Below are 26,300 nucleotides of genomic sequence, written 5' to 3'. Positions count from 1 at the left end.
ATTTCCATTTTTATGGTTTTTTTTTTTTTTTAAATCTCTTTGTTGGAGTTTTCTACACTTCCCAAAAGTTCATTGAGCATCTTTATAACCAGTGTTTTGAACTCTGCATCTGTTAGATTACCTCACTCTATTATATCTGCATATCTGTTTTGTTCTCTCATATGGCTTCTGCTTCTTGTATTCCTATTTTAGCTGCCTTTTTGTGTCTGTTTCTATGTACTAAGCAAAGCTCCTAAGTCTCCCAGCCTTATTAGTGTGTATTTGTGAAGTAGGTGTCCAAGAGCCCAGCCCTCAGAGAGGGGTTCAGCTGCAGGCCAAATTTAGCCCAAGCCTGTGCCCCTCTGGGGCCATCTGTTAAGATTCAGTAAGCAATCCATAGATGCTGTGCTTATAGTTGCCTCAAAAGGCCACACCAGAAACCAAGGCCAGCTGCCTCCAGTGTGAGTCTAGGTGCTGCTCAGCAAGGAGCACCTGACTCGCTGAGGCTATACCAGGATGTGGTGTGGGTGGAGCCGCAAGTTTGGGGAGGCGGGGTTTCAGGGAATCCTCTGAGCGGAGTGACCTCTGTTATCCAGTTTGATGATGTCACAGCTATAGTGGCACTGTGTCCCCTTACTGGAGTGGGGAAGGCTCAACAGGGAACAATAGATACTGCTGGCACTTCTGTACAGAGTGAGTCTTGCCTAAGGCCTCACTCTGACAACTCAGTCTCCCTGTAAGGCCCTGGTGCCCGCTGTGTGCAGCCGATTGGCACCGGTGCTCAGAGTGAGCAGGTCTGTCACTGGAAAAATCTGCTTGCGGACACGGCCCCTTTAAGTGGCGTCTGCAGCTGGCGCTGTTGGTTTCACTCAGCCACTCAGGACCTGGCAGCCCCGCGTCCTCGTCCCATCCTACCTTCTGCCGTTGCATGGTGCTTTCTTGGATTTCTCCCTAATTGTATGGCTTGTTCATCCCAGGTGATTTTTCTTTGCTACTGCTCCTTGTTTCCATCACAACTTTGATTTGGTCACCAGAGGGATGAACAGAGCCTCTATCGTCTATGCCATTTTTTTTTCCTCTCCTGTACATCACATTGTGTGTTTACCGTCCACAGTCAAATCTCCTTCTGCCACCATATATTTGACCCTCTTTACCCTTTTCTACCACCCATCTACCCCCCTTTCCCTCTGGTAACCACTGTACTGTCGTCTGTTGTCTGTGTCTATGAGTTTTTGTTTGTCTTGTTTGTTGATTTCAGTTTTTATATCCCACATATGAGTGAAATCATATGGCTCTTGACTTTCTCTGTCTGACTTATTTCACTTAGCACAATATTCTCAAGATCTATCCATGTTGTTGCAAATGGCAGTATTTCATTTTTTTCTCAGGGCTGGGTAGTATTCCATTGTATATATGTACCACATCTTCTTTATCTAATCATCTATCAAAGGACACTTCGGTAGTTTCCATATCTTGGCTATGATGAATAATACTGCAATGAACATAGGGGTGCATATCCTTATAAATAAATGTTTTCGAAATTTTTGGTTAAATACACAGAAGAGGGATTGTTGAGTCATATGATAACTCTATTAATTTTTTGAGGGCCCTCCAGACTGTTTCCATATTGGCTGTTCTAACTTACATTCCTGCCAGCAGTGTAATGAGGGCTCCTTTTCCATCCACAACCTCTCCAACAAATGTTATTCCTCGTCTTGTTGATAATAGCCATTCTAACAGGTATGAGGTAGTATCTCATTGTGATTTTGATTTGCATTTCCCTAAGAGCTAGTGAAATTGAGCACCTGTTCATGTGTCTATTGGCCATTTATATGCCTTCTTGGGGAAAGTGTCTGTTCAGGTCATCTGACCATTTTTAAATTGGATTTGTTTGTTTTTGTTGTTGAATTGTTTGAGTCCTACATATTTTTTGGATATTAATCCCTTATCAGAGTTATTGTTTGCAAATAACTTCTCCCATTCTGTTGTTGGTTGCCTTTTTGTTTTGCTGATGATTTCTTTTGCTCTGAAGAAGCTTTTTAATTTGATATAGTCCCATTCATTTATTTTTGCTTTTACTTCCCTCACCTTTGAGGTCAAATTCATAAAATCCTCTCTGACATCAATGTCTATAAATTTAGTACTTATGTTTTCCTCTATGTATTTTATTGTTTTGGGTCTTATATTTAAGTCTTTGATCCACTGAGTTAATTTTTGTGTATGGTGACAAATAGCAGTCTAGTTTCATTCTTTTGCATGTGGCTTTCCATTTTTTTCCAGTACCATTTACTGAAATTTATTGAAAAGGCTTTCTTTACTCAATTGTATATTTTTGGCTCTTTTGTCGAAAATTGCTTGCCTGTATATGTGGGTTTATTTCTGGGCTCTCAATTCTGTTCCATTGGTCTGTGTGTCTTTTTTTACTGCCAATACCATGCTGTTTTGATTATTGTTGCTTTGTAATATAATTTGAAATCAGGGAGTGTGAAACTCTGGCATTGTTCTTTTTTCTCAGGATTGCATTAGCTATTTGGGGTCTTTTGTGGTTCCATACGAATCTAATGATTTTTTGTTCTATTTCTTTAAAAAATGCAACTCAGATTTTGACAGGGATTGCGTTAAATCTGTATATTGCTTTGGGTAAAATGGCCATTTTATTGATGTTGATTCTTCTAATCCATGAACATGCAATACCTTTGTGTTTTCTTCAGTTTTTTAGATAGTGTCTTGTAGTTTTCAGTGTACAGGTTTTTCACATCCTTAGTTAAATTCATTCCTTGGTATTTTATTCTTTTTGTTGGAATTGCAAAAGGAATTTTTTTCATTCCTTTTTCCAAAATTTCATTGTTAGTATATAGGAATGCAATGGATTTTCGTACACTGTTTTTGCTTCCTGCAACTTTACTGTAGTTCTTTATTGTTTCTAATAGTTTTTTTTTGGCAGAGTCTTTAGGGTTTTCTATATAATTTTACTTCTTCATTCCCAATATGGATGCCTTTTATTTTTTTCTCTTGCCTGATTGCTTGGGCTAAGACTTGTAACATTGTGTTGAATAATAGAGGTAAGAGTGGGCATCCTTATCTTTTTCCTGGTCTGAGAGAAAAACCTTTCAGTTATTCATCACTAAGTATGATATTAGCTGAGGGTTTGTCGTATGTGACCTTTATTATGTTGAGGTACTTTCCTTCTATATCCATTTTATTGAGTTTTTAAATCATAAGTGGATGCTGTATCTTGTCAAATGCTTTTTCTGCATCTATTGATACGATCATGATTTTTATCTTTTATTTTGTTTATGTGGTGTATCATGTTGATCAATTTGCTTATGTTGAACGATCCTTTCACCCCTGGAATGAACCCCACTTGATGATGATATATAATCTTTGTCACATATTGTTGTATTCGATTCGCTAGTATGTTGTTTAGGATTTTTGCATCTGTGCTCATCAGAGATATTGGGTGAAGTTTTCTTTTTTGTATGTTACCCTTGCCAGGTTTTGGTATCAGGGTAATATTGGCCTCATAAATGAGTTAGGAAGTATTGTCTCTTCTTCATTTTTTTTTGGAAGAGTTTGAGAAGAATAGGTATTAAATCTTCTTTGAATGTTTGATAGAATTCACTAGTGAAGCCATCTGGTCCTGAACTTTTACTTTCGAGGAGGTTTTTGATGATTGTTTTAATTTCCTTACTGTTGATCAGTCTATTTAGGTTTTCCAGTTCTTTATGATTCGGTTTAGGAAGGTTATATATTTCTAAGAACTTGTCCATTTCTTCTAGGTTATTGAATTCGATGGCATATACTCTTTCATAATATTCTCGTATGATCCTCTTTATTTCTGTAGTGTCTGTTGTAACTTCTTCATTTCTGATTTTGTCTATTTGAGTCTTTTCTCTTTTTTTCTTAGTGAGTCTAGCCTGGGGTTTATTCATCTTATTAATCTTTACAAAGAACCAACTCTTTGTTCATTAATTTCTCAACTGTCTTTTTGTTCTCTATGTCATTTAATTCTGCTCTAATTTTTATTATTTCCTTCCTTCTGCTGACTTTGGGTATCATTTGTTCTTTCTCTAGTTCTTTAAGATATAATGTTAGGTTATTTATTTGGGGTTTTTCTTGTTTCTTGAGATAGGCCTATAATGATATAAATTTCTCTCTTATTATCACTTTTGCTGCATTCCAAAAGTTTTGATATGTTGTGTAGTCATTCTCATTTTTCCCTACTTATCTTTTGGAGTGTCCTCTTTGTTCCAGTCATTCTTTAGTAGCATGTTGTTAAATCTGCACATATTTGTGGTTTTTCCCACTTTCTTTTTGCAGTCGATTTCCAATGTCAAAGCATTGTGGTTGGAGAATATGCTTAGTATGATTTCAATCTTCTTAAATTTGTTAAGGATAGTTTCGTGTCCTAATATATGGTCTATTCTTGAGAATGTTCCATGCACACTGGAGAAGAATGTATATTCTGGTTTTCTAAAATGAAAGGCTCTGTAAATGTCGATTATGTCTATTTGGTCTAATGTGTCATTTAAGGCCGACATTTCCTTGTTGATTTTCTGTTTGAATGATCTATCCATAGCTGACAGTGGGGTATTTAGGTCCCCTACTATAATTGTGTTTTTGTCAGTTTCTCCCTTTAGTTCTGTTAGCAGTTTCTTTACATATTTTGATGTTCCTTGATTGGTTATATATATTATTTATAAGTCTTCTTGATGTATTGTCCCATTTATCATTATAAAATGTCCATTTTTGTCTCTTGGTAACTTTTTAATCTTAAAATCTATTTTGTCAGATATAAGTACGGCTACACCAGCTTTTCTCTGGATGCCATTTGCGTGGAGCATCATTTTCCATTCTTTCACTTTGAGTACGTATTTGTCTTTTCAGCTGAGATGTGTCTCCTGAAAGCAGCGTTTGGCTGGGTTTTGTTTTTTGATCCAATCTGCTGCTCCTTGACTTTTGATTGGTGAGTTCAGTCCATTTACATTTGGGGTGATTACTGGTGTACGAGGATTTCCTATGGCCACTTTATGTTTTGTTTTCTGGTAGCTCTGGTCTCCATTGATTCTTTTGCCTGTGCTTCTGTGTGTTATTTTGGTATGATGTGTTCTGTTTTTTCCTCTATTTCCTCTTTTTTAAAATATTATTTGAATAATAGACTTTGGATTAGTGTGAGGATCAATAAAGTTAACTCATGTAATGTACATAAAATAGCTCCCCAAATGGTAAGATTTGATAATGATGAGCTATTTTGCAGCTATATTTTGAAGCTTAGAAATACAGGACAGCCTTCTTAAGTTATTCACAAACTGTGTACTTTGTTAATAGTAGTATTTAGGTTTTCAACTTGAGTTCCCTGGGTTCCTTGGAAATGTTTCAAAGAATTCAACAAACACTTAAAAGAACTATTTATACATATATACCCTCATACAAACAAATGTCTTAAGTGCCATATTGTAGTTTGTGGGGTACCACTAATGTGTTAACTTGTTCTGCTACGTTGTTTTTCTTTAGACTTCTGATCACATTTATACACATATGTATATTTTTCTTCCCCCTACATTGTATTATGAATAAGTTCAAATGTACAACAGATTTGAAATAATTTTACAGTGAAGCTTAAATACCCACCATCTAGATTCTGACATTACCATTTTACTGTAAAAAAAAAAATCATATATCTATTCACTTATATGTCTTATTTTTGATGCATTTCAAAGAAATTGCAGATGCCAGTATACTTTCTCCTAAATACTTTAGTATGCGGATCTTTACCTAGACATCAATATTTGTTTGGTTTTTAAAATGTAATATTTAGATTCATATAAACACAAATCTAAAGTGTACATTTGCTGAGTTTTGACACATGCATATACCTGTGTAACCCAAACGATCAAGATATTACGCACATATATTAACTTCTTGCAGATATGTTGTTATTTGGAAGGAAGGTTGTAGTAGAACCCTGGCCATTGTTTAGATGATGTAGCACCTGTCCTGCAGTATAACAGTGAAGGGAGGTCCCCATAGGCACATAGGATGCAGTGTCCAGCCTCATCAAAGGCCACCCTAACCATTGCAACTTCGTAGGTGAGAATGTGACACATTTCCACACTAGAATTCTGTCTTATAGACAGTATTCGTGCCTTTAAAAATTTAAGTGTCTATCAGACTTCATGTTTTTGTTAAAGACTATGAAAAGTTGTTAGAGGCTATTAAGAATTCAACTTGGAATAAAATTTCTTATAGTTCTTCTTTTCACATTTCTGCATAATTTAACTTAAAATGTTTCTTGTGATTACAAAGCAAAATTTAAAAAAGCCCATATTTTTGCTACCATTTGCTATTACTCATCTACATAAACCAGAATATTTCCATATACTCTTACCCCAGTAGAAAGAAACTGGATGTTGAGCCCAGTGAAAGACACAACTGTCATCTATGAACATTGAATTTCAATCTTGTTTTTATCAAAATGGCCATAGAGTTTTTATAATAAGTAAATGTGATCAATACGAGCATCTAAAATAAATTGAACTCTAATAAAATATCACTTTGGTGTGATATATTTATTCTAATAAAATACCAGTTCTATTTGGTATTTGTTGTAAATTGCATTTGGTCCTATGGCTACAAATTTTGGAAACTGGCCCTTGACTTTAAACTGGGCCCTGTGGAGCCTCATGTTTCTTGGTGCCAACTGATGGGACACGAAGGAGCCCCGGAAAGGCTAAGGCTAGTTGGGCTCCTAACTGCCACTCACCCCTCCTCACTACTAGCACCCCATGTGGGATACTGTTCGACAAAGGATTCTACTTCTAAAATATAAGTGGGAAAATAAAACTCTAAGACAGAAAAGCATTAAAAATTTTTTAAACCATAGTCACAGCCTTCAAAACAAATCTAACACTATCCAGTGAATGGGAAACATCATCAGAAACTAGTGTGATGTGCTGTAAGGGCAAGGACTTGGAACTCCACCTGGTCCCAGAGTCCTCTCTTCTATAGGAAGTCTAAGGATTCAATGAGGTGTTTCATGGGAATCCACTGGGATTCTCTGCTCAAGGGAGTAGATTTTCTGAAAGATTTGAAAAATCAATTTATACAGTGTGAGATAATAGAAAAAATATATATACTTGTCTCTGCCCCTGGTTCCTGGCACAGAGCACCTGAACCCCTTGTGATATCCTAAGTGATAAGGGTCCTAGGAGCATCTTTTGTTCTATTGTTTGGTCGTTGACCCTGTTTCTGACACAGAGCTCCTAAATCTCTTGGAATATCCTGGGTGAAAGGGTGTCTTTTGTTCTAACAAGGTGACTCTGGGTGGGCTCCTGGATGGAGAATGGGCACCAGAAAGGCCAAGCCATGATTTCAGTTCCATTACTCCCTGCTCCTATTCTTCAAGGAAATGAGAGAGGGGCTGGGAATGGTGTTAATGATGGATCGTGTTTACCTGATGAAGTTTCCATAAAAATCCCCAAAGTACGGGGTTTGGAGAGCTTCCAGGTTGGTGGACACATGCACATACCAGGAGGGTGACGTACCTCAACTCCATGAGAATAGAAGCTCCTGTGCTAGGGATCCCCTGGACTTTGCCCTATGTACCTCTTCTTCAGATTGTTCATCTGTATCCTGTATCACTTCTTTAACAAACTGGTAAATATTAAGTAAAGGTTTCCCTGAGTTCTGTGAGCTGCTCTAGAAATAATTGAACCCAGGGGGAGGAGATCATGGGAACCTCTGAATTGTAGCCAAGTCGGACAGAAATTGTGGGTAACCTGGGGTCCTACTACTTGCAAGTGGCCTCTGAAGTATGGGGCGGTCTCATGGGACTGAGCACTTAACCTTTGTGTCTGACACTATCTCCAAGTAGATAGTGTCAGAATTGAGTTAAATTGCAGGGCAACCAGCTGGTGTCACAGGGAACTGCTTGGTGGGGGACACCCCTCCCCACATCTGGTGTCAGAAGTGTTGTGAGTGTGGTAGCAGTGTCAGAGTAAAGGAGAAACGTAAGAGGAAAAGTGTAGGTTTCCTGCTCACAGAGAAACATTGTACTAAGCAAGCCCTCTCAAAAAGTCCTTCTCAGGATGAGGGTTTCCAAATGAGCATAGAAGAAATGGATAACCAGGAGCTGACCAACTTACACTGAGATATTTGGTTTACATACTTAGAGCCCTGCCATTAAATTTATTCTTCATACACACCAAAATTTTTTTTTACTGAACTGTCCATAAACAGGAACATTTCCAACTCTGTAAATTGATAAAATGAAACTGAAAATAAATTTGTCTAGAAATAAAGGTCAAAATGAGAGTTAAGAAAAGTGAGTACGTGTACCCAGGCAGTTGGTTATATATTTAATGAATTCAAAAGTAAATGGTAACATGTACATTTTATAGTTTCTTTTATTTTAAAACATTCTGCAAAAAATCATCTTTGAAGTTGAAACTTCATTTTTTTTTTTTTTTGCTAATTTCTAGATTGTCCTGAAAGCTTAGATTCAAGGACTTGAGAGCCATGAGCTCTAAATTGGTGCCAGAGAAGTAAACGTGGGCACCAGGACTCCTGACAGACAGCAAAGGCAGGCAGGGAACATAGCAGAAAATCACTTTACCTTTCCCATTGCTCTTTTCATTTTTCTTTTTCTGGGATATTCTCTGTCTTTGAGTATACTAAAACCAATTTTTCAAGTGGATGTATTCCTAGAGGCTCTTATGTAAATAAATTGGTACAAAGCATAAGAATCTACGCTCTGAGCTGTAGAGTTTCAAGTTACATTAAGCAAAGTCTGATTTTATAAACCTGTTGTAGAGATCCAATTTTCTCTGATTTTCTTTCTCCCAAAATAGCTGTTTCCATGGCTACATAAGCACTTATTATTAGGACTTAGAGGAAATGCATTTTGGGGGATAATGCAGTAGAGATTGTTTTTAATGTTCACAGTGGGAACTGGGGAATTTGTATCAAATATAATCTGTGGTCATTTGCACGGCTTACTTGATGCTTCAAAGACACTCATTTTTACCAAAAGTACAATATTGAAAGCTTAGTTGTAGTGATTGTTCCCACACTTTTCCAGCCATGTTAGTCCTGGCGTTGGACAGTGCAGTCTGGCTGCCCTGGCCATAACGCAGCCTCTGCTCAGGGATACGACCACTGACTGGGCCAGTAGGGTGGCATGAAGGGACTGGGGACAAGGCTAGATGGGGACAGCCTCCTGGACATTAGCAAAACTGATACCCTCTGTTTTCTCTGGGATCTGGCCTGCAGATTATGGAGTGGATCTGCCAGTTAGAAACAAGGGATGAGATGAGCAGACAGGGAAAGAGAAATTGAAATGCCCAGACAGTAGGAATAGAAGAGCTGGTCTCCACAGTGCCTCTGATTCAGTAGTGGCTTCTGAGAGACTCAGAATAAAATTTTCTTTTCTTGAAGTTGCCTGAGCAAGTTCCCACTCTTTCCATGTCAAATAGCATGACATCAATCTTAATAGTCTTTTCATTTGTATAACAGAGGTGCTTTATGAATTGAGGGCTCCCATTTGCCCATATGTGTTTGCAAGCTAGGAGAGTGGCATGTGTCTGTGGCTGTATGAAGAAGCAGACCTTATAAATGCACACTAAGACATTCATCTGACTCCTGGCTCTGTGAGGAGACTGACCCACCGCCAATCTTGACCAGTGTTCCTATTGCTTTCCCTGGATTCTTCCTTCTATATAATCTTTCTATTTTTAGATTGAGATATAATTCACATAATTTCACATAACATAAAGTTTACCATTTTGAAGTATACAATTCAGTGGATTTTAGTATATTCATAGGTTGTGTGACCATCACTGCTATCTAATTCCAGAGCATTCCCATTATCTCTCAAAGAAACTCTGTATCCATTAGCAGTTACTCTCAATTTCTCCTGTCCCCAAGCTTCTGGCAACCACAATTCTACCTTCTCTCTATGGATTTGCCCAACCTGGACATTCCATACAAATGGAATATAATATGTGGTCTTTTGATTCAGGGTTCTTTGACTCAGCATAATGTTTTCAAGGTCCATTCATGTTGTAGTACAGTGCTTCATTCCTTTTCATTGCCAAATAATATTCCACTGTGTCATGTTTTACATTTTGCTTAATCATACATCATTTGATGGACAGTTGATTTGTTTGTACTTTTTGGTTATTAAGAATAATGCTGCTATGAATATTCATGAACAAGTTTTTATGCAGATATATGTTTTTAATTCTCTTGGCTATATATCCAGGAGTGAAGATGCTGGGCATCTGTGTTTAAGCCTTTGAGGACCTGTGAGACTGTCCCTAGATTCTTCATCAGTAGCTCAGCCTTAACAGAATTTCAGTATCACTGGGAAGTATCTCTACCCCCAAATATTCCTGTGGTTTCTGCCATGGAAGAAGTTACTTTAACATGGCTTACAATTACTCCTATCATAATAAGAATTAAGGTTAAAAATCATTGCTGTTGAGCAAGGTAGCACCGTGACTTAGATTTATATCAAGATGCAAGTCAGATCTTTTTCAAAGCAATTTAGATGAGAGTAAAAAAAAAAAAAAGCCATGTCGGAACACTGGGAATGTGCAAGGGGAAAGAAGAGGGGCTCCAGAGTGAGTCTGGGGTGGGGTGGGGCGTGCACTTTTAAAGGGACAGGGTCAGCTTTTCCTATTAGTGCCACGGTGAATATGGGGCTCCCATTCTGCCAATTCATTTATTTCAGATAGACTTACTGAGCACCTATTTTATGTAAGAACACTCATGTAGGAGCTGGGTATTTAAGGATCAGTTAAACACATTCTCTCAGTAATTAAAAATCTCATGGGTTGGACAAGATGGCTGGCGTATTGCAGTCCCAGGGCTTTACTCGGAGATCATGTCCCTTCACCGACTTGAAGTTGAAATGACTTTTCTTTTACGAATGGATGGTGATGGAAGATGGAAGCAGCTTATATTTCTTTAACATCTTATTTGGCAACATTAAAAAAAGGTACGGCAGCATTTGTTGGTCTAACAAATGTTATTGAAATATTACTTGTTTTTGAAATCCTTCACCACCAGCCTCTATCTCAAAATTTGAGTGTATAGGAAAAACAAGATATTGTTATTAAGAGACAAAGGTTACTGATCTAACTTGATTCCCATGTTTATTAAAATGGATAAAAAAAGCAAAATTGTTGACGTTACCTAGATAGTGAGGTCTGGAAGGGGAAATGGTTTCTGTGATTTTGTCATGTCATGTTAAGAAAGCATAAAAAATGATTTGGTGTTTTATTCCTGACAAGCCCGGAAAGAGAGTCTTGACTTCATGCCCCAGAGTCTCTTTCACAAGGCAGTTATTATCTGTGGTTCTTGGTAATTTGAAAGGACAGAACTGAAAGAAAAGCAGATCTTGGCTGTGATCTTATCTGTTAATGGGAAACTGTGATCTTAGCTGTCTTAGTTTACCCTTGTGGTCCCAGTTTCCACACTGGTGATATAATAGCAAGAGCTATTTAGGGCTTACTATGTGCCAGGAACTCTTTTGAGGACTTTGGATATATACTTATTTAATCCTACAATGACTGTATGAGAATAGATCACATGATTTTTCCCATTAAAGTAATTTGCCCAAAGTTTCACCCAATGGGTGGTGGCAGAGGTAAGATCTGAATCTGAACTATCTATTGTCATCTGAATCCTAACTACTTGTTTTAAAAATTTATATTTGCATGTTCTATTTTAAATTAAATCATCAATTTTATAACTATGGCGATGTGTGAATAAGAATAAATTGTTCTTTTTTAAGAAGGAGAAATTCCTGAGCAGCACTGTGGTGTTCCCTCACGACGTCTTTGCTCGAGAAATACTCAAAAATGATGATAAAACGCATATTCCACATCAACTTTAAATGTAAATGTATATGAATTTAAATATTATTATGAGCTGTGCTAGAAATTCCAGTTGTTAACATTTTCTTAGTATATCCTTTCCATCTCTAAAATATTGTGAGTTAGCATATAATTCCGTCATGGCTTTTAAATGATTGTGAAATGACATGTTAGAGAAAGAGTGAGTGAGAGTAGAAGGAAAGGATAAAGGACTTTCAGGAAGAGAGAGGACTCCCAGTACCCTCTCAAATTGCACTTGAGCTCTAAACCTTTCCTTATTCCCACACCCAAATCTAAACCAGCTTGGCTCTCATGGACTGAGTGATCCAGTTGTGGAATGAAAGCAAACATACCTACTAAATGACATGAGAGTAACCACAGTAGTATCTTCACAAATGTAAACTTAAGGGTGTGGCCAATGTAAAAAGGGAATACAGATTTAAGGTAAGTCTTGAAGGACTCTTAAGTGTGATAGGAAATAAAAATTTTAAAATATTTTTCCAGTTAATAACAATTTTTAGTTAGTAAATAGTTTCTTTAGCATATGCTGTGGAAGCTCATTCAAAGCTTTTGGTGGTCATTTCAGAGTGTGTGGAGCGGATTTGTGCTGCATCCCTCCTGGGGATTTAACTTCCTTCGTCCGGGACCTTCCACTCTCTACACCCACTTCACTTGTGTTCACTCATTTCTAAGGCTTTGTATACAGTGGGCTGAAAACATCCATGCTAGTATCACCAGTATTCCTTCGAGCTCCAGGCTCCTACAACCATCTGCTTGAATGCCTCCTTTAGATATCCTTTTGGCATCTCAAACTTAACCTCTCCAAATGGAGCTTGATACCTTCCTCTGTTCTTCCATAAACGGCGTCTCTCAGTTTTCCCCATCTCAACAAATGGCACCATGGCCCACTGCACTGTCATCCTTGATGCCCCCTTTTCTCTGCTTCTCTTATCCAATCCACCATCTCATTCTGTCCCTTCAGCACCCAGGGCTTACTTCCGTGGCCACCACCTGACTCAAGGCACTCCACTGGGATCTCTCTCCTGTTAATTCTCCATACAGCAGCCAGAGTGACCCTCACAGCCTCACTCATGGAACCAATGGTCACTCATTCCATTTGGAAGAAAAATCCAAGTTCCTTTGCATAGCCTTCAGCACTTGGGAGGGTCTGGCTGCACCGACCTCTCTCACTCGTTTATGGCCATTCTTCCATTACCCATATGTTCGCTCCCAGACTGGCTTCCTGTCAATGCCTGGGTTCCAGCATCTCCTCCTCAGGCCCTTGCCATTGGCCCTTCTCAGTGCCTGTCACAAGGAGATGGTGCCTGAACTCCTATGGATGAGAAAGGGCTGGGGCCACACAACTATTTTCTCCTTGAAGTCAACATAGCTACATTATTCGGTTCCAAATATTATAAATTCCTAGATTTTTATGCTTATGAATCTCTTCCATATGTATGAATTTTTAGAATTTACAGACTAAAAATGTAAAAGTGCCTATTTCTTGCTGCTTGAAGAGTCACGTAAAAACAATTAGTTTTTGTTATCACAATAGCAAACATTATCTCGAACTTCTTGACTAACATTCTCCCGGGAGACCATTATTCTTTAATAGTTATAGAATGAATCTAAAGTGGCAAAAGAAAATAGGAAAACACGCATTTCAGAGAAAAACAACCAGCCAGCCTCGGTACCAGAGTCCTTTCCTTATTTCTCATCATTATATTTTTCATCAAATATTTACTTATTATATTAATGACCATCTACTTTCGAGGTTCTAGTCTACTTTTAATATGTATCACTTATTACTTTAAGTAAGCGCTTGGGCTTGATTGCAGATGTTGATATTTTAAAATTTAATTTGGGGGCCCTTGTTCCAAAATTAAAATATAATAATGAATATCTAAGTACATTATAATTGATGAACATGCCTATAACTGTAGAGAAGCAAAAAACGAATAGAACTGAAAACATGATCAAGATAGAATGAATACAGCATCCTTCTGGTTCTTCCTTGAAACTGATTCCTATTGGATTTTCAATTTTCCATCTACAAAACATGCCTTATTTTAAAAGCTTATTTTCTGTAGTGAGATGTTAATTATTTGTTCTTTGCACTCAAGAGAGGTCAGTAATCCTGGGAGATAGCACAACCAACCACATGTGCAATCCTATCTTCAAAGAGGCCTGGGCTCTGCTCAGAGCAGACTTACTATTGTGCGCAGTCGATCAGCTGGTATTCATTCGATCTCTCAAAGCATGCCTTCACACCTTCATCATCCCAAAGTTTCTTCACATGATCGAAGAATTCCTAAAATTTGAAAAAGTTACAAATAAGAGCATGCATGTATTATAATCTTTCAAAAGTTAATAGTGAAAAAAACTTGCCCTCTCAATTTTGCAGGTAACACATGAATTATTTTCTTTGCGGGAGTCTACACACTGTGAAATGCACAAATCTCTTGTTCATTGTGATGAAAATGGATGAATCTGTGTTATCATCACTCAAATCAATTTGTCAAACATGCTGATCATTCCAGAAAGTTCCCCCAAGTGAAAATTATGTCAAAAGTTAACGACATGCATTAACGAGAAAAGCAACTAACAATTTAAAAGTCCTTGGTACTCAATAACTTTACTAGTGGAACTGCCACTTCGACAATGAAAAAACATGTCTATTATAAGGTTAAGTTCTGCCTTAGCTGCTCTTTAAAATTTCCTATGTAAGCCATGATTCTGAAGAGACATGTTTGAGTGGATGGCCCCAAAGAATTAGGTAATTAAGAAAAATAACTTTAAAATTATATTCTTTAAGAAAAAGACCTTTAAAATTATATTCTTTGGGGATAGTAATTTACTGATTTTGGGCAATTTTAAACACTATGACTTAAATGTGAACTGCAGTTTCTGGTTCTCACAAATCTGTGCAGGCACAGTGCTTAACTTCACCCACTATGACAAGCAGCAACCTCTGAAACAAGAACATTCCTTATCTCAAAGTAAAAGGCAGCTTTAGGAATTCACATTTCCAAAATTACCCAAATTAACTTAACAGTGCAAGTGACTATATAGTAGTTGCTAAATATAAATTTTGACAAAACCCTTTGTTAGAATATTTATATTTCTTCCCACATCAGTCATTTTCCCCTCATGGCAACACCAGGAAGCACCCATTTCCTCCTTTGATCTGCACAGAAGTGTCTGGGGCAACTTGGCTGGTAAGCCATCGAGGCTTTTCTGTTCGTCATGGCTGCCATGCTCCCTAAGAATCAGCATAGAGTCCTTGGAGGAAAAAAATGAAGGGCTGCTATTTTTCTTAGAGAGTCACAGTTCCATACAAGGATAAATCCAAGTATTGTGGGGCCTGATGCTCATACAATTCTGGGACCCTCTTTAAAATAAGGAAAACAAAATTATGAATACAAATTAGGTACAAAACCTTGGAAGGGGGAGTAGGAGTGAGGAGCCCTGAGCTTAAGCTTCTTTAGGTTTCAGTATGTCCTATTCTAACTTCCTAGTGTCAGGAACAATCTTTAAAGTTATGTCACATGTCTCTATATCTATCGTCTGTCATCATCATCAACAAATCTAAACTGTCCACAGTTGACAACGAAGGGACTATCTCTGTATAAAGGAGAGTAGCTGAACCCCTCAGTTTTTATCTTATACCATATTGTTCTATTTCAACATTATTTTTAAAACATAAAGCCTTTAAAAAATCATAGCCACAATGCCACTCTTTCAACTAAAAAATACATAAACAAAGAAATAATTCTGTAAAATCATTAAATATTCAGTCAGCCAATGCAGCTTTTTTAATGATAACTAAACACAGAACCAGGCTAGAATTCTCATATATTTGCTACAACTGGGAAATAAATATGAGGAATAATTTTAGTATGCCTCCATTAGCAATTAAGATGAATACTAAATAAAAATAATTTCAGTGTTGTGTGTGCATATATCTGAAAAAAAATAAAAGAATGGTTCACAGTGAAATGTAATCTGTTTTTGACATCTGAGAGGATATAGAAGTTGAGAGCATGGAAAGAAATATAGAAGTTGAGAGCATGGAAAGAAAGTGGCATTTCTTAATTTTTTTCTGTATAACCGAATATGAGACTTGCTTTGGGATCTTCATACATTCAGCAAACTAAATACAGGAACATTTATGCTACTCTTATTCAAAGGAGTTTAGATTATGTTATAGAAAATTAAAATTATGACAATATCAAACCTAAACTTACTTTTTAAAAGAATTAAAAATATTACAGCGTAATTTTGATTTTTAACTAAAGAAATTTAAATCTATGTGCTGTCTACATCTTCCTTTATATATAAAGTATACTCAAAACTAACAGAATTCTCAGATGAGAAGCAATTTTTCCTTTTGCTTCTAAGCTCTTTATAACTGCTCTAAAATGGAAATAAACATATTATAATAAGACACGTGTAATAAAAATTCTTGTATAATAGCTCTGCTAATATCATAAAATAACTTTTTGGTTACACTGACACTTGAGGTACACTTTTTCTTTTTTGAAATAAGAATCAAAAGCATATTTCTTATTTCTTGAAATAAAGGCTGTCCAATGGCTTAGAGTGAAAGCTCCAGCTACACATACAGAGGTGCTTTCACATTCAGTGCCCTGTACTATGGCTGGTGGAAACTGTGTAAAAATGTTATTGTGCACAATATTCTTTCTAGGACTACTTATAGTTATACTTCTCTCAAATTTTAGTGTCAGGAATACTTTTTTTGCATCTCTCAAGCAACAGCTTTTTACATTTTATTATTAATTTTTAATCTTATGGGCCTTGTAACTTTTAATCCTATGGACCTAGAAGTCATGTTTCGGGGTCAGTCCCATGTGTGAAGGGCTTTGCCTTATGCTCTGGGTACTAACTGTGCTTCTGGCTCCACATAACTTGCTTTCATGTTCCTAGCCTCACTCTCTTGGATTTTCAGTTACTTTATTAACTTGTTTTTAAACTTTTTAAGCAGCTCTAAATCTTTTCTGGAACAAATTGAAGCATAAATAAGTGTTTAACATAATTTTTCATGGAAACATAGTGAATAATGTTCACTACCATAATCCAATGGACCTTAGAAATAGGCAGTTTCAGGTCAATAGCCGTTTAAACTGAATTTTCTAAAGCTCAAGTTTCTGTCTGATTCATTTAAAATACACCTACTTAATTTTATCCCTTGGATAACAGAATGATCTAATAGATTTGTCATTTTCTTCTTCAGACATCTGATATATATATTGAGTTAAAAGTCTATGTGGGATCTGTCATGTCTGGTAACACTATGATTATGTTATTTAAAATCTCTGTCCATCTTCAAATCTAATTTAATATAGTATCTCTAAAATTCTATTTAGGAACAGCTTTCAGAAACTATGCTAAAAAAAAAAAAAATCAAACAAATGAATTTAAAGTCATTAGCAGTCCCCACGCCCATATCTTTCCTACAATGAAGCATGACCACAGTTGGCAATGACATTAACAAGTAACCAAATATAAAATGAGGTCACATCTCATTTTACCCAGCATTTACCCAGTGCCTATTATATTTCAGAAATGTTCTAGGGGTCTTAGATACAAGGTATCATTTACGTCTCAAACAACCTGCCATGTAGGTGATTCAACTCCCATTTTACAGATGACAAAATGGGAATGATTTAGGATACTTTCTATTTGCTCAAGCTTCCTTGACTAGGAAATGGCCAAACCTGGATTCAAAAGCATGCTATGAGTCCAGCTAGCTTCTTCATTCTCTAGTTGATGGCAGTCTCTTGTGCCTGGGAGACCAGTGGGACAATAGCAAATTTATAATACAAACTAAACTATTTTTTCCCCTTAGGACAGCCTACTTTAACTATTTTTAGAATAATTTTTAACAGCTTTTTGAGGTATACTTTTCATACCATAAAATTCATCCATTTATACAGTCATGCAACCAATACCACAATTAATTTTTGGAACACCTCCATTACCTCCTTACCCTCTGGAGCTAAGTCCTATCTCCACCCCAGGTCCCAGACTGTTAATCTACTTCTGTCTCTATAAGTTTTATCTTTTCTAGAAATTTTATATAAATGAAATCTAATAAATAGTCTTTTGTATCTGCCTTCTTTCACTCAGCATATTTTTGAGATTTATCTATTTTGTAATGTATTAGTAGTTTGTTCTTTTTTTAAAAAAATTGCCGAGTTCTATTCTATTGAACAGATATACCACTATTTGTTTATTCATTCACCAACTGATGATCATTTGGGTTATTTCTAGTTTTTGACTGTTAAAAACTGTGCTGCTAGGAATATTTGTGTACCAGTCTTCGTATGGACTTGTATTTTCATTTTTCTTGGGTTGATACCCAGGAGTGGAATTGCTGGGTTATATGGCAGGTGAATGTTTAACTTTAAAATTTTTTTTAAAGTTAAATTGTTTTCCAAAGTGGCTATTCTATTTTACATTGTCAAGAGCGATGTCTAGGGGTTCTAGTTTTTCTATATCTTCACCAATACTTGGTTTTGTTAGTCTTCTTAATTTTAATTACTCTCGTGGGCATATAGTGGCATCTCATTATGGTTTCAGCTTACATTTCCCTAATGACCAATGAGGTTGGACATCTTTTCATGTAATTGTTGACTACTTGCATATATTCTTTTTGAAGTGTCTTTAAATATTTTTTCCATTTAAAAAATTAGGTTGTATGTCTTATTATTGAGTTTTACTTTTTTTATGAGTAAGAGATTTAAAAAACTGTCTAGATTCAAGTCCTTTGTTAGCGATAAGTTTTGCAAATATTTTCTCTCAAACCGTAGCTTGCATTTTAATTATCTTAAACATCTTTTGCTGAGCAATGTTTTTAATTTTGCGAATGTTCAATTAATCAATTTTTTTCCTTTTAGTATTTATGTTTTTCTGTGTTTAAGAAATGTTTGTCTAACTCAAAGTCAAAAATATTTCCTCCAAGTTTACTTCTAAAAGTTTTAGAGTTATAGCTCTTGCATTCAGGTCTATGATCCATTTGAGTTAATTTTTGGAGATGTTATAAGGAAAAGGTCAAATTTCACTTTTTTCCATAAGGATATCCAACTTTCTCAGTCTTTTATTGAAAGACTACTCTGTCTCTGTTGCTTTACCTTGGTGTCTTTGTTGAAATTGACCATATGCATGTAGGCCTGTTCATGGACTCTCAATTTTGTTCCACTTATATGTCTATCCTTATGCCAACACCATACTGTCTTGATTATTGTAGCTTTGTAGTATGTCTTAAAGATAGTAATGTTAAATCTTCCAACTTTGTTCTTTTTCAACATCATTTTGGCTGTTCTAGGTCTTTTGAATTTCCATATACATTTTACAATTAACTTGTCAATTTCTATAAAAAAGCCTGCTGGCATTTTGATTGAAACTGCATTGATTCTATATATCACTTTGGGGAGAATGCCATCTTAACAATAATGAATTTTTTTATCCATTAACATGATATATCTATTTGTATTTTATTTAAATTCTCTCAATAATGTTTTGTAGTTTCAGTGTATAGATCTTTCACATTGTTTGTTAAATTTTTTCTAAGTAGTTTTTTTGTGAATTTATTTTGTATATACATATTTTTAAAATGTCATTTTTGGATTTTTTTTTATTGCTAGTACACAGAAATATAATTGATTTCTGCATTTGATTTGCAACCTTGTTAACTTCACTTATTAGTTCTAGTAGCTTTTAATTTCTTCCTGTGTAGCTGTGCACAGAAATAGTTACCTACACAGCTCCGGCCTCTCTCTGTTTTTCTCCCAAAAGCATGACCCATGAGGCCTGGGGTAGAATCTGAATTCCCTGTGGTTCCAAAGTGCAGGAGGACTTAGCCAAGGGATCTTCACTGCCCACCTTGCAAGGCTTCATGGTTTTTGCTGCTTACACTTGTATTGTATCTTTAGAAAGATACAATAAGATTGATTAGAGATTTTTTTATTTGTAATTTATAATCTCACAAAACAATTGTGATCAGTATAAAGCTTTAGTAATCAGATCCATGATTCATAATAGAGAATTAAATAAATCTATTTTATAGTGATGGGAACATAATTTTCCTCAAGCATTTTTTTCCACAAAATTAATTTTCTCGCTTTTGATTTTCCCCTTCATAATACTCCTACTCTTATACCTAAGATTCTCTCTGTAAAATCCTAATTCTCTGAGAAAACTGTGCATTTGAAGCATGCCAAAGAGACTCATAAGAGAAACTTATTTGTGTGGGAACAGAAATAAAATAATTAGGTATTTTCATTAGGAATAAGAGGCTCAAAGAATCACGACTTTAGTCTTTCCTTCCAGACAAGGCTCTATCAAAGTTATCTGACAAAAATTCTCTTTGGAACATCAAGCTTAAATTACATAACACTTTAAGGTATTATTCTTGGTCTCCTTAGTCACTCCGAATCCTGTTTTGTGTGCTGAGAGGTAAAAAGAAGAGAGGAACCCCTCTTTTGGGGAAGAAGACTAGATTAAAAGCAAGTGTCTTGAGAAGTGAGTTTGCTATACTCCTACTGACAACAACTGTAGAATTAGATACATATTTCTTTGGGAAAATTTTAGTGTAAAATACACTAATAGCGTCTAATGAGGAATCATAAAACAATATAAAATAAGATTTCAAAGGCAACTGCTGAGTTCCTTTGCAATTCTGAAGCAGCTATAAAAGGGAAAGAAAATTGACCAAAAATGCCAAACACCTTGCTGTTCTATACTCATGTATTAGTACAAGATAATCTTTAAGATTTCTTCCAGTTCTGAGACTCTCTGGATTTTAAGTTTTATAAGTTTTATATTTTTCCTCTTTCTTTCTATTTTGTATGTAACAGTTTTATTGAGATATAATTTATGTACTATACAATTTACCCACTTAAAGTGTACAATTCAGCGGTTTTTAGTCTGCTCAGAGAGTTGTGTACTCATCACCAGAATCACTTTTAGAACATCATCTTCAGAGGAAACCCCATACTGTTAGAAGTCACTCCTCATCTTCTGCTCCCTTGGACTCGGGCAAACATTAATCTACTTTCCGTCTCTATGGATTTGCCTGTTCTGGACATTTTACACACACGGAATCATACAATACCTGGCTTTTGTGTCTGGCTTCTTTCACTCGGCATAATGTTTTCAAGGTTCAGTCATGTTGTGCCATGTGTGAGTGCTTCATCCCTTTTTATTGCCAAGTAATATGCCATTGTATGATGTTTACCCATCCATCATTTGATAGACATTGGATTGTTTGCATTTTTTGGCTATTATGAATAAAGCTACGAACATTCATGTACGAGTTTTTGTGTGGATACAGGTTTTTAATTCTCCTGGGTACATACCTAGGAGGGGGCTTCCTTTCTTTCCCAGGAGAAACATCTGGATCTATTTTATAAGAGTTGCTAGTCAGGATTTCTGATTCAACATGCTTAATTCATTTCAACATTTAATAACTTTATTAAGTGCTTAGTTATTTATCGTAATGGAGGTGTATAGTGTGGCAGATAGTACAAGAAGGTTAATCTCATCTAGCTTTATGAATGTATTTCAAATTTAAATTTTAACACAGATAGACCTGACATTCTTGCAGTTCCTGACAATTCCAAATAAATAAGAAAGACTCAAAGACTGTTCGACAGCCCAGCACCTCCTCCTTACCCCATTCATTTGCTCTTGTGCTCAAGTGACAGCCATCTCCTAGCTCACGTTGGCCACCCTGTGCTGGAACAGGAGGTATGGAGAAAAAGGCAGAGCTAGTTTTTTTCTTTTGGAGCTTATAGTGGCCAAGCGAATGCTGGAAGGAAAGGTGTCCGGGGTGGTGAGAGTGGTTATTCCTTCCACACCCTCCACAGTAGACTTGGTCAAAGCAAGGTGTGTCATTCATTGATTCACTAGGTAAATATTGAGGGCCTGGAATAGGTATGATATGTGAGAGAGCAGTCACAAAAAAAGGAAGCCAAAGAAGTGTGGAATTTTTTTTGCAGGTCGTGATTAAGGTAATAACTTTTAGGCTGTTGGGTTCCATGGTCAGTTCTTGGTTGCTCCCTTACCTGGTCTATCAGTAGCATCTAACGCAGCTGACTATCCCCCTCCTCACTGACACACTGTACTTTGGCTTCCGAGACCTCTCTGACTCCTGGCTTTCCTGCTAATCCACTGTCATTCTTGGTTAGTGTTCTTTGCTGGGTCCTTCTCTTTTCCCAGCCTCCTAATACTGGGCAGCCTCATGACCTCGTCCTGGATCCTCTTCTCTAAGCTCACTTCCTTGTGACCTCCTCCGTTTTGTGGCTTAACTATGTATGAGTACACAGTCATCCCTCAGGATCCACAGGGGATTTGTTCTAGGATCCCTGTGGATCCAAAATTCATGTGTGCTTGAATCCCTTACATAGAAAGGTGTGGTATTCCTAAGCGCATCCTACCATATACTTTAAACCATCTTATAATACCGGATATAGTGTAAATGCTAAGTAAATAGTTATACTGTATTGTTTAGGGAATGACAAGAACAAGTCTGTACATGTTCAGTACAGATGCAAAGTCAAACTACATAGTATACATCAGCAACAATGTAACATTTTTTTTCAAATATTTTCTATCCTTGGTTGGGTGAATCTGCAGATGCAGAACCTGTGGATAAGGAGGGTGAACTGTACTCGTGACTCTCACATTGACAGCTCCAGCTCAGACCTCTTCTCTGAATTCTGGATTTGCATGTCCAACTGCCTGCCTGACATCACTGCTTGAGTTCTATCAGGTAACTGCAACTCAAAAAATTCCAAAACAAAACTCTTAATTTCCTCTTAAAACTCGTCCTACGTGGAGCCTTCCCCAGTTGATGGCAGCACCACCATCCAGTTGCTCAGGCCCCAAACCCTGGAGCCATCTTTGACCCCTTTCCTCTCATACTTGCTATGTGATCCTTAAGGAAACCCTCTTGGCTGTACTTTCAGAACACACCCAGATTCTGATCACATCTTACACCTCTACGTTCTTGATTGAAGCCATCTTTTAGGACTGGCAGTTACTGCCACAGGCTCTCAACTGACCTCTGTTTCCACTCTTTCTTATCACAATCTATTCAACTCAGGCATCAATGATTCTTTGAAAACACAAGTCAGTTCACATTGTAAGTGGACTCAAAACAACCCAATGCTAACAACTCAAGTGTCCATTGACAGATGAATGTTAAACAAAATATGGTATATTCATACAAGGGAATATTATTCAGCCCTAAAAAAGAAATTCTGACACATGCTGCAACACAGATGAACCTTCAAGCTATTATGCTAAGTGAAATAAGCCAGCCACAGAAGGAAAAATACTGCGTGATTCCGCTTATATGAGGGACCTAGAGTAGTCAGATCCTCAGAGACAAAAAGTAGAATGGTGGTAGTCAAGGGCTAGGGGAAGAGGGAATGGAGAGTTAGTGTTTAATGGCCACAAAGTTTCAATTTGAGAAGATGAAAAAGTTCTGGAGATGTATGGTGATGATGGTTGCACAACGTGACTGTAAATGAGGCCGCAGAACTGTGCACTGAAAAATGGTTATGATAATAAGTTTTATGTTATGCCACAATAAAGAATTTATGCCACAATAAAGAAAAGTTTATTAAGAAAAGAGAAGAAAACATCAATCCATTGCTTCCCATCTCAGAGTAAAATCCGAAGTCCCCACATTATCTGCCCCCCCCCGCCCCGCAATCCCCATCTTCTTCACCCTGTTTTTGCCTGGCTCATTCTTTTATAGACACTGGCCTGGGTGTTCCTTGAACATGCCACCTTGAGGCACTGCTTGTGCTCTTGCTTCTGGCTGGACACTCCTTTAGGTCTCTGCCCAAATACCTTACTATCATTAACAGCCCTGTATAAAATAGCAACATTAACTGCCATCCTGCGTTTCCTACTACCCTTTACTCTTCTTCACTCCCTCCCCACCATCCATCCCTATACTGTATCCCTACTTATCTAGTGGTTGTGATCTTGTTTGTTCTATAGAATGTAAGCTTCATGAGGAGCTTTGTCTCTTCTGTCTGCTGCTATATCCACAGCACTTAGAATTATGCCTAGCAGATAAACATTCGGTGTCTACTTTAGGCATCTGTGAATGGATGAAAAATCACTGGGTGTTTTGACCAAGAGGATCCCAGAACTCTGCTTCAGGAATGTGACTCCTGAAAACACAGAGATGTGGGTTAGAGCCATAAGCCACTGCTGCAGTGAGACCAGTTTGAAGGACACTGTGATGAGTTGTGCTTTGGAAGAGATGACAAATTTCATTTAGATAAGTTGGGTGACTAGTGGGATGATTCGAGAGATGTCGGGGATAGAGTTCAGAGAAGAGTGACAAGAATGGGACCATAGAGAATAACTAGCTTTTAGGGATTAGAGGGTTGAGGGAAGAAGAGAAGAGTTAGGAAAAGAAACAAAAATGTACAGGTAAGTGAAAACCAAAATACCTGTGGGTGCCGGGGCGGTATCAGAGGTGGAATTTAACCATATCATCAGGGTAAAAGCAGAATCCATGAGTAACAAAGACAATGATAGACAATGTCCTCTGAACCAGTTCGGTCATTCCAAAAAGAACTTATAGCAACTTTCCGGGGCTATTCATGACATAAGAAACTCTATAAACAGAATGGTTTCAGTTCTTACTCTCTCAATTAATCTTTTAGGGCCAAAAAATACAATTAGTGGGCAGCAACAAGATTTTAGGGGGAATCCATAAGAAGCATGATCTTTTTTTTTTTAAATTTTTTTGCTAACTTAACTCTAAATATCAAGAAAATAGTGTTTTCTTGGCAAGTGATCTATCAAGAGGGAATAAATTAAGGCATATGACAGATTCCAGAAAGAAGAAATATTTTTCTTGTAATCTTTAGCCAAAACCCAACTTTCCTTCTACCACAAAAAAAGTATTCCTAAGCCTTCAAGGAAACAGGTAACCAAGTTCATGTTTGAAAAGCCCTGAAAACATAAACACTATATATGATTGTTATGTATTGCACTGATTATTGCTATAATTGTTTTGGACCTGCCTTGGATCACTTATCTCCTTCTCTGACATGGAGCACCTTCTTCAAAAGAACCCTGTTACTTAAAGATTGTGGAGAAGAGCAGTTCTGGCCACTCTTTTGGATGTCTAATGGACATCTTACACTCACATGGCCAGAGGTGTGGATGGCAACTTTGTTGTTCAGGCCAAGCTGTGAATTCATCTTAATGCTTCTCTTTCTCTCACAGGACATATCTAATACATTCATATGACTCCACTTTCAAACTGTATCCAGCGCTGACTATCTTAATAGTTGTATAATTCTAACCATGAATATTTCTCATTACCCAGATTACTGCAACAGCCTCCTAACCTGTCTCCGCTGCTCCCACTATTGCTTCTGGAACTCCAGCCAGGGTGATGCTTCTACAGTGCAGGTCGGCTCAGGTCACTCCTGCGCTCAACACCTCCTATGAAACCCTTTTCACTCAGAGTCCCTATAATGACTACAAAACGCTATTTCTTTGCTGTCCCTCTCTCCATGACCTCTTTAATATCACGTTCTCATTCTCCTTCTGCTCGCTGCTCTAGCCACACTGGCTTCCTGCTGTTCCCTGAACCCCCAGCCTGCTCCCACCTGAGGCAGCACCTTAGCGCTGCTGTTCTGGCCGCCTGGACTGTCTGTCCCTGATCCTGCTTTGCTCACTGCCTTACCTCTTCAGGGCTCTCCTTAAATGCTCCCTTCTCAATGAGATCTGCTCTGACCATCATCCTTAAAACTGCAGTCCCCTCCTCCTCCATCCCAGGCCCCTTGGCCTACTCTAATTGTATGGTCTATACAGGGCTTAGCGCTTCCTAAGATACTCTGTAATTAACTTAGTCATTATGTTCTATGTATTCTCTGTCTTTTCTGCTATACCGTAAGCACCACGAAGGCAGGGATCTTCGTGTTCTGATATACATGATCTTCGTGTATATCAAGCACTTAATATAGTCCTTGACACATACTAAGAGCTCAATAAATATTTGTTTAATGACTAAATGTATCAATAAACTTTTCCAAGAAATCTTCCCTCACTTTGCCTTCTACCTTCTTTATTCACCTCCATACCAAACATTTATGCTCATTAAGAGAGTTGAAAATTCATATACATTATTTGTTAGCAACTTGGAATTGATGGGAAAATTTTTGTAACTACAAGTAGGTTTTATATTTGAATGTTTAAAGTCATGTTTGTCCTGGTATTGAATATTTTAAAAAATGACTTTTCTGGAGTCCAAAAACACCATTATCCCCAGAAAGTCATAAATTATTCGTGTCATTGATATTGTATTGACTATAGCACATGTAAGAGCTTCCTTTTCTGACAGACAAGAGCTAAGACAAACACTTCCCACATCAGAGCTTC

The 26,300-nt window shown here is 37.1% G+C and overlaps 1 protein-coding gene across 3 annotated transcripts in view; it reads right to left on the bottom strand.

The window, feature by feature from the left end:
- Positions 1–26,300, bottom strand: part of GNAL (G protein subunit alpha L) — a 158,556-nt gene that overhangs the window by 30,717 nt on the left and 101,539 nt on the right. For all 3 annotated transcript variants that reach the window (XM_011381291.2, XM_011381292.2, XM_023523956.1), the window contains one exon: positions 14,072–14,169. In XM_011381291.2, the coding sequence (XP_011379593.1) occupies positions 14,072–14,169 (98 nt within the window). The remainder of the gene's footprint in view (positions 1–14,071; positions 14,170–26,300) is intronic.

This window comes from Pteropus vampyrus, unplaced genomic scaffold (assembly GCF_000151845.1).
Source record: "Pteropus vampyrus isolate Shadow unplaced genomic scaffold, Pvam_2.0 Scaffold434, whole genome shotgun sequence".
NCBI classification, from domain to species: domain Eukaryota; kingdom Metazoa; phylum Chordata; class Mammalia; order Chiroptera; family Pteropodidae; genus Pteropus; species Pteropus vampyrus.
The sequence above is the reverse complement of the archived record's forward strand: the minus strand, read 5'-3'. Positions and strand labels throughout refer to the sequence as shown.